The sequence below is a fragment of the Balaenoptera acutorostrata genome, chromosome 4 (assembly GCF_949987535.1).
Source record: "Balaenoptera acutorostrata chromosome 4, mBalAcu1.1, whole genome shotgun sequence".
NCBI lineage: Eukaryota > Metazoa > Chordata > Mammalia > Artiodactyla > Balaenopteridae > Balaenoptera > Balaenoptera acutorostrata.
Genome location: NC_080067.1, coordinates 142825529 through 142840478, shown reverse-complemented (window position 1 = coordinate 142840478; position 14950 = coordinate 142825529). Strand labels below are relative to the sequence as shown.

The following is a 14950-nucleotide window of genomic DNA, read 5'->3' as shown; positions in this document are numbered from 1 at the left end:
CAATCTCTCATATCCACTAATACCCATCCGTACTCAATTTTCCCCATTGTCTCAGAGTCTCCTAAGGATGTATGTTTCATACAAGCGCCCCCTCACATTTCACACTTTATAATTGTTTTTTTCCCAATGAGTTTGGTGTTTAAAGACACCAGAGCAGATGTCTTTTCTTCACGGTGTGTCCATGTTATACTAGAGGCTGGTCAGCTAAAGCCGGCAGGCCCAATCTGGCCACGCTCACTGGCTTCTATATTGTCTCTGGCTACTTTCATGCTGCAAGGGCAGATCTGAGCAGTTGCCACAGAGACCTGAAAAGCTGAAAACATTTCCTATCTGCCCTGTCCATAATGGTTGTTTCCCCAAGTAATACTGTCACTATTCTTAACCTTTGTTTTGGTGTATTAAATTTCTGAGCTCGTTCAGCATATAAACAGTCTGCACAAATGGACATTTATAAAGAACCATTTATCCATCTACTGATTTTTATTCATTATTGGTCATCCATTCTTCTTTCACTTCCCTGGGATCACAGAAGAAATCACAAAAGACTTCACAGAATGAGTAGCCATTTCAAAGTGATATTTGGTTACCAGTAGGGATGTTTGATTTTCTTCACAAGGAGATATTTTTGACACTGTACGTGTCTTTTGGGTCTAATCGGGACAGGTAACAAAATTCAGCCTATGGGTTAGAGCTGTGAGTTGAATTGCCATTGTTCAACTTTTTTCTCACAAGCAAACTCTCCACGAGGTCCCTCAGCATCCGAGGGCAAAAGGGCCAAGTACACGGGGGTCTCTGCTCCTTCTTCTGGGCTTTTGGTGGCTCTGGGTCCCGCCATGTCAGTTCTCACCCACCCTGGGCAGCAGGCACTCAGGAGGATCTTGTCCCCTCCTCTCTGCTCAGTTTCCTGGCTTGGATTCTGGACAGGACCGTGACGCCGATTTTCATCACCCCATATGCGGTCTCCGGCCAGCCCTCCTTCCTGTGCAACCCCTTCTATGTGTCTCCCACAAACTTGTTCATGAGCCCCACCGGCTCCTCCTCCGTGACGGTCTCACTTCTAAACTTCTGCTGCAGTTTGGGGCTGCAGTTTTCAAGAGCTTTGAAGCCCCATCTGCTAGACACATTCAGCACTCTGCCTAAAGCACAACACAAACCATTACCTAGAAAGGTGAGCACAAGCAGGATGAATACCCAGTTCTCTGGGATGCTGGACCACAAATTTCCACTGGAGATCACCAGTTTCCTATGAGATGAATTAAGGCTGCATTTATGAGACAAGGAAATGAAAGTCTTGGAACCTGTCCGAGCCATGATGTCTAGGATGATAGCAGAGAAAGAAATGCTCTAATGGGGAGGGCAGTGCCCCGATTTCCAAAAGAAAATGAAAAAGGTGTATCGAGGAAAGTGCTCAGGGAATGGGCACCCAGGAGTAGACAGCGTCTTTTCCTCAAAGGCATCCTTTGGGAGCAGCTGAGGATCTTAGGTCACTTGGGCAGTGCTCTATGCCAGGTCCCTGGTGACCAACAAAGAGCTGATGGGTTTGTGGCTGGCAGCTCCAGGGTGACCGGACAGCATCCAGTTAGGAAGGCTCGGATGGAGGAAGGTGAAATCAAATCAGTTCAGTGGGCCGAACTGCATGCTGTTTTCTCTGGGTTTGCGTTTTTATCAGCTCGGGAGTAGTGACTCAAGCCCTAGCTCTATGATGACCGAGGAGGGCAGTGGAAACTGGATTATTTAAGGGATGCCCACATAAGCACGACACTCTGGGAGTCAAATGGGAAGTTAGGAGGAATTAAAGTAGGACAACTTAATGCCCATCAGAGGAACCACTTCCTGGACTGGAAGGGGATTGGAACCCGCAAGTGGATGTTCAGCTGTGCTTATTTGAAGTGACTCTCTGGGTCCACAAGATGAGTGGAATGGGGCGCTGTAGTAACACACGGATGGGATAATTGTCATATATGACTCTAGCATCGTCTGAGGCACAAAACGCCAGGGAATGTTTCATCTGTCAGCAAGAAAGACAAAGACTGCATGCAGAAGGGTATGAGACAGATTCCTTGAGGCCAAGGCCTGGCACAGAGCTGGCAAAACATGTTGCAGGTAGTAGCTCTGGGAAGGTACAAAGGGTCCTGACGAGATGACCTGCTGTTTCTGGACCTGGCTCTGCATACCCGGCAGTAGATCGACGTGTCCAAGTTACATCAGGGGACTGGAACAGAAGACACTGCACCGATTTGGACTGATAAGATCTAATCTTCAGGCCAAGGAGCACACTCCCATCCTCAGAGTAGCGGTTTGCTTCAGAACTGGGACAGGAAATGAAATGCTGGTTGTCTCAAACTTGAGGAGATAAAGGTATGCACGCTGGCTTATGCACATTCATGAGCATATGCTCACAGTCGACATGGTGGGGGCCTTGGAAGAGTCCCCACTGGATGGATTCCTCTCTCCTCCGGGGGACACGGGGAAGAGGGCGTGGGGAGGATGCCGGGGCAAGTCTACAAATCTTTCCCCACATCACTTCAACCTTCCTCTTTCCGACCTGACCGTGGTCCTAGGACCAGGGCTGCTGCTCCCGATATAGAAGGCAGGGGATAATCCTTAAGCAACTCAACTATAGATTTAAACTTTTTGTCAGAATTCTTAAGGACCTGATGGAGTGGATTGTCTTCACCCCATTTGGCAAATTTGGAATGACAGCAAATGCAGCTGTATTGACTAGTTAGTAGTCGAGAGAACCCACTAATTCTGGGCCTGGGTAACCCTACTTATATGATGGGAGTGGACTAAGGGGAGATACTTGTTAGACTAGTATTGTTGTGGGCAATCAGGATGAGCAGAGTGGCCGAACTTAACACCACTTTGGAAGGTGAGACAGTTGGATTCAATGTTAATGACTAATGGGGAGCAGGGGGAATGAAATGAGGGTAAAGGATGATTAAATGGGTTACACAGCAAGAGAAATCAATACTACACTGGTGCCTGGAGCGGCTGAGAGCAGGAGGTGATATCCTCTCTTAGCTCAACTATCACAGATGCCTGATTGTGTGAAACCGCATTTTTTTTTTTTAAAGTCTGGTGGTTTCTTTTTTTCTTTTTCTTTTTTTTTTTTTAATATTTTATTTATTTATTTATTTATTTATGGCTGTGTTGGGTCTTCGTTTCTGTGTGAGGGCTTTCTCCAGTTGCGGGAAGTGGGGGCCATTCTTCATCGCGGTGCGCGGGCCTCTCACTATCGCGGCCTCTCTTGTTGCAGAGCACAGGCTCCAGACGCGCAGGCTCAGTAGCTGTGGCTCACGGGCCTAGTTGCTCCGCGGCATGTGGGATCCTCCCAGACCAGGGCGCGAACCCGTGCCCCCTGCATTGGCAGGCAGACTCTCAACCACTGCGCCCCCAGGGAAGCCCGTGAAACCGCATTTTGTGAAGACCACTCCTGCTCTGTGACCTGACAATGTCAAGCGGAAGCCCTGGAATCCGAGTTACATCACTGTGGGATATGGTCACAGGACGTGGTGATGAACTGAAAGCAGTGTTTATGACTGAGTGGCACTCTCTTCATGTGCCAGCACCTCTCGAGTCTTAGTGTTCGGGTCACATGTACTACCATCCTGTGACGTGGTGTCACCCTGGCCTTGTTGGTAATATTCAACTGTCATCTGTAAAGGAGTCACAGGAAGGTACTGGTATTGATGATCAAGGGTGATGGGAGATAAAGTCTCCCCAGGATGTAATATTTTTTTTAATTTTTTTTTATTTTTTATTTTTTTTTTATTTTCAAGAAATATTTAATGACATGGAAAAGTGCTTATAATGTTAAATTTTTTAAAAAGCAGGATACGTACAATGTAATTACAAGTCTGAGAAAGAAAAAGAAACTAGAAGGAAACATCAAAATGTAAACAAAGAATGGTTACTTCTGAATGGTGAGACTATTAGTGATTATTTTCTTTACACTTTTTAATATTTTCCAAATTGTCCAAAATTATCACGTATTACTGATACAATTAGGAAGGGAAAGGTCTATGAATAGATTTTAAAGTTATATCTCTCAGAAAAATTGACATGAGGAAGAAAAACATAAGGAGGAAGAGAAGAAAAAAAATTATTCGGCCTGGGCTCCAACTTTCAATTTTGGCCAGATTAGTATTTCCAATTTATATTAATATAAGTATTTGTTGAATTGAACTATACTGATGCTAACCTAGGCAAACTTGGCAAGAAGCATTTCATTTAATTCTCTGAATTTTTTTTTTTTTTTTTTTTTAAGATTTTTAGAAATTTCATGTAATGTCTGAAACATTTATATTAACATATTTCCATACATATTTCCATACAAATACAAATATAAGATTTTTAGAAATTTCATGTACTGTCTGAAACATTTATATTAACATATTTCCATACATATTTCCATACAAATACAAATATAAGATTTTTAGAAATTTCATGTAATGTCTGAAACATTTATATTAACATATTTCCATACAAATAACCCAATGAAAGTTTAGTATTAGTTGTTTTGTTTGTTTTTTTATACTGCAGGTTCTTATTAGGCATCAGTTTTATACACATCAGTGTATACATGTCAATCCCAATCGCCCAATTCAGCACATCACCACCAGGATGTAATATTGATGGAAGATTACTAGTTGATGAAGAAGTGGTGTAGCTAACTATCAGCTAATTTCCATGCTGTAAATTAATTAGACAAGGAGGCCATTAGGCTGAGCTGACTCTAATTCCCGTGTGGCCTATGTGAACAAACCAAAATCTAAGCCTGTAAATGCCTCAAGGTGACAAAATCCGAACCTAAGGACCACCCATCACCAACAGCCACCTGGGCTAGAAGCTGCAGGCAATTAACAATTTCCTTACTTTGCTTCAGCCTGTTCTCCGTAACAGTCTCTTCCTGAGTTCCCGTCGTTGGAGCCATCCTCACCACTTCTGGTTCGGTGGTTTCCCATTCAAACAGATTTTTGTCTCAAATAAATCTTTAAAATTTTATGCATCTCAGTTTCTCTCTAACAATACGAAATAGATTACACAAACAGTTGTATGCTAAATAAGGTACAAATAGCAACTGCTGTTTGAACAAGTGGAGAATCAAATTCGTACCAACACATGAAAATGGAAATAGGCTGAATTATCTGTTCCTCTAAATCTACCCCCCTCCCACACTGGCTCCTCCCAATGTGAGGCATATTTCTGATAGTATTTCTGTATCTGTAAAATAAATTTTGTGCTAAATTTACATGCTCAAGGATTCTTTTGATGTAAGGGAGTCTTAGTGAAGGTCCAGAGGGCGCTCTCTGTAAGTGAAGGACTAAGCTTGGCCAAAGGAAGCTTCTGCCCTTTTTCTAGGCCATCTGGGAGGTGATATTAAGCCCTGAGAATGTCCTGCTTGAGAAGACTGTCCTTGTTTATATGGTGTTCTAGGCTCAGGCTACATAATCAATGTTCACACTTGATTATGGTGGGTGCCTTAGGCTACCTGGTATCAGCTGAACCTCTGGAGGGGCTGGAGAGTAAGGTCAGCCAAGAGGGCAGTGGGCCATGCCTATGTGACCGCCCCTCACCAAGAACACTGGATATTAAGGCTTGGGTGAGTTCTCTGGTTGGTAATACTCCACGTGCCTGTCACAGGTTGTTTTGGGGAGAAATACATGCGGCCCCCAGGATCTGCTGGGACAGGACAAGTGGCAGCTCCACTCCTGGTCTTTCTAGACCCTACGCCATGAGGCCTTTACCACTGCTGAACTGAATCACTCTCCATTTTCTAAATTCATTGTTATTTTGAATGTAACAACTTTTTGCCGAGTTCTGGGCCCTTCTGGTGAGTTATTTAACCTGAGGATAGTCTAGGGACCTCCTGAACTTGTAAGTATCAAAGTATGTATAGTTGGTTTATCATCTAGAAACCAATATATGTAATACACAATACCAGTAGGATAAGAAGAAAAACTCAGGTGACCAGATGCAGAAGAAACTTCAGGGGGTCTAATGAATTGCTGGTAGCGTGAGCTCCACAAACCTGAATCAGGTCACTCTGAGAGGGGGACGGAGGAGAGAAGGTCTGGGATGGACTCCTAAGGGAACGCCACCTGTGAGGGGCACAGAGCAAGTCAAGGGCCTCTCAGAGGAGACCTTTGAGCTCAGAATGGAAAGAGAAGATTTAAGAGCCAGATGTGCAAACAGCAGCTGGACAGAGTACCAACGACCTGGGCAGTGTGTAGAGGGACCTGAGGCTGCAGGGCACCTGGCCAGGTAGAGACACAGATGGAGGCCAGTGTAGCTGGGCAGGAGAGGTAGCTGGGCTCGTAGATGAGACCAGAGGCAGGCAGGGCTGAGATGCACTGCAGCTTGGGCTCCAATCAGACTTACCTTGGGGTTTTATTAGAGGCAGGAGCTGCGTGCACACATCTTGGGTACCAAGGAAGTTTGCTTTCGTAGTCAGTTCTGCTTGAATATGAAACGGTGTGGGATCGCCAATTTTTAGGGCACAAGGAGAACAGAGTTGATAAATACTAGCCATACGGTAAAAATGCATTTCTGACACAATTTTTTTTTCTTTGAAATCTACGTAATGTCTCTGTTAGTTAACAGTAGTGTGCCGGTGTGAATTGTGGGGTTCGATAACGCCGTGTCGTTTTGTAAGATGGTACCATCAGGGGAGGCTGGGTGAAGGGAGCCCACATGGCATCTGTGTACCATTCTGTGCAATTGTTTGTTTCAAAGTAAGTTAAAAGTGCGCCCTGCTGCTCCAAAGTTCAATCAGAGTGATACTGTGAAAACCTGGAGGCAGTCCTTAACAGTCTGATCAAGGCCCTCTAGCTGGAAAGGCTTGCAAATCTTAGAGGATTTTGCTCTCCTTTCGGCCTCCGGTCCGTCCTCCTTCCCTAGGGAGCGGGTTCTAGATCCCACAGCGGAGGTTCAGGCAGTAGCCCCACCCGCCCAGTCTGGCCGCTCTCACAGAGGCTGCACCCTACCTCCCCACCAGCTCACATCCACTTACACTGGAAGGCGATGCCCGCGTTGTTGACCAGCACATCGAGACCCCAAGACCCCAAGATCCCGTACTCCTTGTGCAGCAAGTCACGCAGGGCGTGGATGCTCTGCAGGTCGATGTCCAGCTGGTGGAAAAGTGGGCACAGGCCCTCGGCCTGCACCAGCTGCACTGCCGTCGGGCCCCGTGCCGCGTCCCGCGCCGTGAGCACCACGTCCCCGGAGAACTGCCGGCACAGGTCACGCACGACGGCAAAGCCGATGCCCTTGTCGGCTCCGGTGACCAGCATCACGCGGGTGGAGGAGGACATGGCCTGGCCCGGGGTGTGAGCTGAGTGTGGAGAGCTGAGGGTGGTGCGAGTCTTGCGTGGAGCGGGCTGGGCGGTAGGGAGGGGGGCGGGCAGTGCAGTGGTCAGGGCTTGGTAACAGTGGGAGAAGCCAGGAAGACCTGAGTTCTGGGATCCAGTGCCACGACTCCTAGAGAACTCAGCCCTGCCTCCTACCCTCCTTCCAAGGAGGGAAGGAGGGGCCAAATGTTCCAGAAGGTTCCAAATGACCAACTCCTGTCCGCCCCACGCCCATCCTCAGCCAAACCATACACAATCCTCTTTTGATCCCAGCTCTGAGAGGCATAGTGGTTTGCAGGGTGTAGAGGTTGCTTTGCCCAGGCAAAACTGGAGGGTGAAGGGTTAATAGGGAGCTAGGGATTCCTGGCAATTGACCAAAAAGTATTAGGCAGATCTCCAAAAGGAGAAAAAGTGTGCAGAGTAATTGTTTTGGGCCAGGCCCATCATCCCCTGCAGAATGGGAATGGTTGCTTTTTCCTAAAATGCAAAAAAAAAATTACTGAGGGGCGTTGCTTCTGAGCATGTAGCTCCCCCAGCCTGCTTAAGAGAAAATCACAACAAAGAAGTAGGGCAAATGGTCCTGTGATTAGACTTTCAGCGGGCAGGGAAGCCAGCGCTCTGGATTCCCAGTGTGCCCTCACGTGGGAGGGTTGTTTATGAAGCTCGTACTCTGTGTCAGGCACTGATTAGGATGGTTACATAATCCTTAGGATTGCTAAAAGTGCCTATATTTTGGTTTTGTTTTATGTCAGCTTGATAAGTGGCATACCCAGTTACGTGTTATTTTTATGGAATTTTACACAGAGTGCTTCTGTGAAGGGAGGGAACGTGGTGGACAGTCCCTGGGGCCTTGGGGAAGCCAGGAGTGGTGCTGGGCAGTACGAAGCTTCTCATCACTGCCCTGGGTGGTGCTGGGCCCCCCTCACAGGGACTCGTGATACAGGACACTTGTGCAATTCCAATGTGATTTCAACATTGTCACCTATATAGGGGCAATTAATCTTCGCAGCAATCCTATGACTATTATCCCCATTTTACATTTGAGGGGATACAGTATTTTGATCAAGGTCATGCAGGAAGGTGGCAGAGCCAAGACTTTTTGGTTTCAGATGTTTGCCTTGAAAAGATTTCAAACAGAAAAGTAGAACGAATAGTAGAGTGGACACCCATCTGTCCTCCAAAGTAGGTCCAACAATTATGAGTAATTGAGCTGGTTCAGCCTTTAAGAGTCTGCATAAATGGACATTTATAAAGAACTATTTATTCATCTATTGACTTTTATTTATTATTTGTCATCCATCCCACTTTTCCTCCCCTGGGATCACAGAAGGAAACACAAACGGCTTCACAGAATTAGTAGCCATTTCCCAGTGAGAACTTGATAGGGATATTTTGATTCTTTTTTTTTTCTTCTTCTTCTTTTTTTTTTTTTTGCATAGGGGTATTTTTGACAGTGTAAGTGTCCTTTCCGTGAAATTGGGACAGGAACATAATCGGGCCCATGGGTGGAGCTGTGAGTGAGCTCACCACTGCACAACTTTTTTCTCAGAAACAAACTGTCCATGAGGCCCCTCAGCGTCGGAGGGCAAAAGGGCCAAGTACACGGGGGTCTCTGCTCCTTCTTCTGGGCTTTTGGTGGCTCTGGGTCCCGCCATGTCAGTTCTCACCCACCCTGGGCAGCAGGCATTCAGGAGGATCTTGTCCCCTCCTCTCTGCTCACTCAGTTTCCTGGCTTGGATTCTGGACAGGACCGTGACGCCGATTTTCGTCACCCCATATGCGGTCTCCGGCCAGCCCTCCTTCCTGTGGACCCCCTTCTTTGTGTCTTCCACAAACTTGTTCATGAGCCCCACCAGCTCCTCCTCCGTGATGGTCTCACTTCGAAACTTCTGCTGCAGTTCGGGGCTGCATTTTTTAAGAGAGCTGACACTCACAAAGCTAGACACGTTCACCACTCTGCCTAAAATACAACACAAGTCATGACATAGAAAGGTTGAGCACGGGAACAGTGAATGCCAAATTTGGGACAGGATTTATGTCCTCATGTCCTCTTGTAAGAGGACATTAGGGAAGGGAGAGAACGTATTTTGGGAGGGGGTTACTCATTGGGTTTTATCTGTTTTATTATTATAAGTAACAATCTGTTATTTCTAAAGTTTTTAAAAATTACATCTAGTTATTTTGAAAATTACAGGAATGAATTACTTCACTTAAACTCAAGAAATAAGTAATGACAATGGGAAGAATTCTGTGAATCTACTACCCAGAACAACTTGTGAAAATTATTTTAAAAACTGAACTATTTAAAGTCTCTGGTAATGGTCCTGAGGGCATACAGCAAATGAAGAAACTTTTATTCCCGAATATCTCCAACAACTCAGGTAAGAACAGAGTCTGTTCTGTGGTATTTCAACCATGACCTGCTCCTTCCTTTCCCCTTTTCTGGCCATAACAATGGAAACTTCACTCTAGGATGGTGCATCTGAGAACACAAGACTATTGTATCTTCCCAAGATGGGTAGGACATCAGCATTTCTCATCCTGCTTCTCAGCTACCTGTTGCAGAGGTTCAGTTCCTGGCAAGTGCATTTAGGAGGTGAGGACTTCCTTCTTCGACCCAGCCCTCACTTGTGGGACAAAGGCTCTACCTTGGGCTGGACATCCTGAGAATACTGGGGCCTAGACTGCCCTTTCCCCAGCTTGTTTGTAAGGCAGAAGTATCACGCAAAGAGAGGCAAGCTGAGAAGACCAGAGACCACTGCTGCTCTTCCCTCCCAGCTCCTAAAGCAGGAGTGTCACAAAGAGAAGTGTTATCATCCCTGCGGCTTAGAGATTTTGCACAAGAGGGGGAAAGAGTCAGGACATAAAAACTGAGAGGTCCCACGCTCTCCCAAAAGGATGTGATTTCATTTGAAACAGAGTGTGGGGAAGTTCGACCCTAAGGGCACTCTCAAAAACAATGGAAGTCGTGCTGAAAAGCAATTAGGAGATTGGTAGCTTTGTTAGAAATATAAACTAAATCATGTAAGTCAGCAAGTTTGCCAGAGAAAACTAGAGAAAGATAAGGATAAGAGCCCTTCTCGGTTCAGAACAGACCACCAAAACTACCCTTTCAAAAGAGCCTGAATTTAATTGGATGGAGATCCATCTGTGAAGCAATTTATGCCGTGCCTTGTTAAAAACAGTGGAGTAATCAGCCAGCCAGTAGTGGAGCTTAACAGCTGGGTGCGGTCCAGGAAAAAGACAGCAAAAGAGTGTTCTGCTAAACCCACAGTAATCCCAGCGTGACTGTGCGTCTCAGCTAGGCTGTACTTTCTGAGATGAAACATCACAAACTTCACACTGCAAGGGGTGGAGGGCGGAGACTCAACTTCAAAAAATAATCTAGCCAGTCACTGAACAAATAAGCAAATAACAACCACAAGCCCGTGGGAGGTAGGGTCTAATAGCAAGAGTAGCTATAAAATTCTGCAATGTCCCATTTCCAACCAAAAATTATCAGGCATGGACAAAAATGTTAAACCTTTTTTTTCTATGGGGAAAAATGTGGCAACAGAAATGGCATGTCATGTTGCCATAGTCAGTTAGCTTTGATGTTTATCCCACTAAAGGTTTGGAAGTTCAGAAAATATCAACAAACAAATTAGTAGATGGCATTAGGACTCCCATTCAATGATTCTCTGAAATACATAAACTGATTTAGAGAAATTGCCATATTAATCTTCCGGGCATTCTTCAAAGATGAACACATTTTTGAAACGGGTCAATTATTCCATGTCCTCCTTCTAATCTAGAACATGTAAAGAGTAAGAAGCAACTAGTAAATTAATAGAAATGACATTGTCCTTAAGATAGAATAGAACCAATTTGTCAAAATGTTGCAGTAAGCACCATTCAGAGATGCTATATTTAGGATAATTTATTTCGCTCTCAAAAACATGACCAAGCCTCTCTCACAACAAAAATAACACATATTTCATGAATTAAAAATGCAAAATATAGAAAGGCATAAAGAAAGAAAAAAAACCTGCAGGAGCGGAAGTCAGAATGGTTAACTGGTAAACGGGAAAGGCAGCTATATTACTATCAATAAAAGGGCCTTGACATTATTTTTTTCATGGGTCTTCAATCTGGACAGTAGACAGAGAAATACTGTTAACTTCTTCTAGGTTGGTTATAATCAGTAATCAAATGACAACCTTTTTGTTTTTTTTTTGTTTTTTTTTTTAATGACAACCTTTTTTATTCTGTGTTAACTAGTCTACCCCAGGAAGTCTAGAATCAGCGGTGAAAATACTAACCCGTACTAGGGAAGCTTGACCAGGAGATCCAAAGTTCTCTCGAGGTAATAAACTCCTGGATGTGTCTGCTGCATCTTCCCAGTGTGTCCCATGCCAGCCCCTCCCACCGACTGGATCCCCAGGGATCAGAACCAGCCACCTGGAGCCCTCTCCTCCCGACTAGGTGAGACTGTAGACTCAGAAGAGAATCACGTGCTCGATTAAGTCATGATAACGTGAACTGCTGCAGCTTTTCCCCAACAAAACAAGAGTTCTCCTATTTCAAAAGGCAAGTAGACCTTGCTGCACTCATACTGAGAATATAGCATGTATTTAAAATTCCATTTACTCTAGCTTTCGTGAGGCAAGATAAACTGTTAACCAGAGGCTGCCTTAGCACATCCGGAGGGTACTCATTCCTCCTTCTGGACAAAGCTCAGACACAGCAAGAAACAGCCCAGTTAAGTAAGAAAAGTGGTGGGCCAGAAGTCATCAGCACGAGGTCCAAGAGGAATACAGCATGTGCAGCTGACACAGGGAACTCCACTGCAGCCCTCAGGTGTTGGGACGAGTGGAGGAATTAGGTGACACTCTAAAGAGCTGACTTTTTAGGTCCTAGTGAACCAATTCTTAGAAGTAGTAGAACTTTCCAGGAGGACAGGATGGGGAAACAGGGCAGAAGCTGAATGTAAATTGTAAATGCATGTACTAAATCTCCAGCCACGTCTCTTAATATCTTTCTAAAAGTATCTGCTTGTCTTATTTGGTATGTTTAATGGGTGGTGGTTCCCCTCCTGGCCCATACTTCGGGGTAAGTATTATAGTAGTTTAACCCAAAGGAATAGGAGAGTTTGTTTTGTTTGAAACATTGAGCAGATTGAAGGGCAGTTAAAATGGACCTGGAGTTCGGCAGGTCGGATTACGGAGATCCCTGCAAGTCATGCTGAGGGCCTGGACTTCACTCCTGAAGGATTTTTGGGAGGGGGAGTGAGCACGCAGAGTATAGAGAATGCCCAGAAAGCAAAGGACTCAAGAAGCGGGGGGAGTCCCTTAGGAGAGTTTACAGTTGTCTAGAAATGACAGCTGAGGGCCTGTTTGTAGAGCTGGGATGGGGGTGAAGGCCTGGGAAGAAAATCAGTAGGACATTTCTTAGGACCAGGTAAATGGCAATAAGCGGGCAGGCGTGGTGACCTCCAGGACCCTGGTGGGTGGATGATGGGATCAGTGACCAAGATGATTTGGGGAAAGGACGAGTCTTTGGAAATATTTGTTTTAGGTGGGGGGATTCAGGGGAGGAAGGATGGGAATCAGGTTAAGATGGAGAGGCAAGAAGACAAAATGTGTGCCTGGAGCTCTGGGAAGGTTCTAGGCAGGTGACAGATTTTAGTAGGGCCTAATGAACTGGCTGGAGTAGAGACTCCACTAGCCTGAGTAAGATCACTCTGAGAGGGGGACAGAGGAGAGAAGGTCTGAGATGGACTCCTAAGGGAACGCCGCTGTGAGGGGCACGGAGCAAGTCAAGGGCCTCTCAGAGGAGACCTTTGAGCTCAGAATGGAAAGAGAAGAAAGAGCCAGATGTGCAAACAGCAGCTGGACAGAGTACCAACGACCTGGGCAGTGTGTAGAGGGACCTGAGGCCTCAGGGCACCTGGCCGGATGGCGACACAGATGGAGGCCAGTGGAGCTGAGCAGGAGAGGTAGGGGGGCCTGTAGATGAGACCAGAGGCAGGCAGGGCCCAGATCTTGCCAGAAACACTGCAGTTTGGGCTCTTCATCAGACTCACCTTGGGGTTTTATTAGAGGCAGGAGCTCTGTGCACACAGCTTGGGTACCAAAGAAGTTTGTTTTCATAGTCACTTCTGCTTGAATATGAAACGGTGTGGAATCAACAGCTTTTAGGAGAAAAGAAAAGTTGAGTGAATAAACAGTAGCCATCAAGTAACATTCTATAGGAAGATATAAAGAAAATAGTGCACGTGAAATCTGTTGAATTTTGTGTAAAAGTGGTGTCTAGTTAGTAGTATTGTGCCAGTGTGAATTTCGGGGTTTGATAATGCCCTGTGGTTTTGTAAGACGGCACCACTACGGGGGGGGGCTGCCCAAAGGGTGCACACACACGGGATCTCTGTGCATCAGTTTTTGCAATTTTCTTGTTTATTTCAAAATGCATTAAAAATTAACCCAACTGCCCCAAAGTCCAATCAGAAAGAGGCTGTGGGGCAATCTAGAAAAGGTCGCCAGGATTCCGAGCCAAAGAAGCAAAGTTCCCTCTGGCTAGAAAGCATCCAATTCCCTGCAGACTCCGCTCTAGCTGCATCCCTCCCCCTTTCCCTTCTCGTTCCCTAGGGAGTCATTCTGGACCCCACAGGCGGGAGAAGCCCCACCGCAGCGATTCCCCGACAGATACGGCCCATCCCGGATGCAGATGCTCGGCGGTGAACGCCTCGCCTGGGAGCACCCAGCCCCTTACTCTTGAAGGCGATGCCCGCGTTGTTGACCAGCACGTCGAGGCCCCCGTACTCCTTGCGTAGGAAGTCGCGCAGGGCGCGGATGCTCTGCAGGTCGTCGATGTCCAGCTGGTGGAAGCGCGGGCTCAGGCCCTCAGCCTGCAGCTGCTGCACGGCTGCCTGACCCCGTGCTGTGTCCCGCGCCGTGAGCACCACGTCCCCCGTGAACTGCCGGCAGAGGTCACGCACGATGGCGAAGCCGATGCCCTTGTTGGCCCCGGTGACCAGCGCCACGCGGGCGCAGGACGACATGGCCGGGTGCTCGGCGTGCGGTGCCCTTGGGTGGAGAGCCAAGCCTGTTGTGCTTTCCCAACGGCGCAGCGCGTCAGAGTGCGCGGAATCTGGAGCTTGCAGAGCGCGCACCTGCAGGTCCCACGCCCGGAGCGGCCAGGCTGAGCGCGCAAGCGCAGGTGCAGGCTCCGCCCCTTCGGGGCTGGGCTCGCCGGCGCCCTCCCCGTGGGGCAGGGAACGTAGAGAACGGCCATCAGGCAAGTTTGCAGGACAGTCCTGCTGAAAAGTCGCTACTGGCGACTTCCTGCCTGGCATCAGAGAATCGTTCTGATTGGCTATGTTGACTATGTTTAAACTGAACCCTATATCCTCTGTTCTCCTCCTATTCACCCAGATGTTCAACTCTTCGCGGTTGCGCTTGAAGAAATGGGTCATTTGTACAGACTGTTTTTCGTGGTGTTTGAAAAATATCGCTCGAACTGAAGTCTTTGTAACCTAGAGTTGTGGAATAAGTTGGGAGAACATGGTAGGGATCAGGTGTGTGCTGCTTTCTCCCGTAAGTATGTGAAAGCCAAGCTAC

General features: G+C 46.7%; 1 protein-coding gene and 1 pseudogene across 1 annotated transcript; both read right to left on the bottom strand.

The window, feature by feature from the left end:
- Nucleotides 1-685: 685 nt before the first annotated feature.
- On the bottom strand, nucleotides 686-7316 carry LOC103014767 (carbonyl reductase [NADPH] 1-like; annotated as a pseudogene).
- A 1293-nt stretch (nucleotides 7317-8609) lies between these two features.
- LOC103007396 (carbonyl reductase [NADPH] 1) lies at nucleotides 8610-14543 on the bottom strand. The gene is made up of 3 exons (XM_007183742.3): nucleotides 14103-14543; nucleotides 13417-13524; nucleotides 8610-9312 (listed from the first exon to the last, which is right to left on the bottom strand). The coding sequence occupies exons 1-3, from the start codon at nucleotides 14389-14391 to the stop codon at nucleotides 8876-8878; spliced, it is 834 nt and encodes a 277-aa protein (XP_007183804.2). The 5' UTR covers nucleotides 14392-14543; the 3' UTR covers nucleotides 8610-8875.
- Nucleotides 14544-14950: the final 407 nt, after the last annotated feature.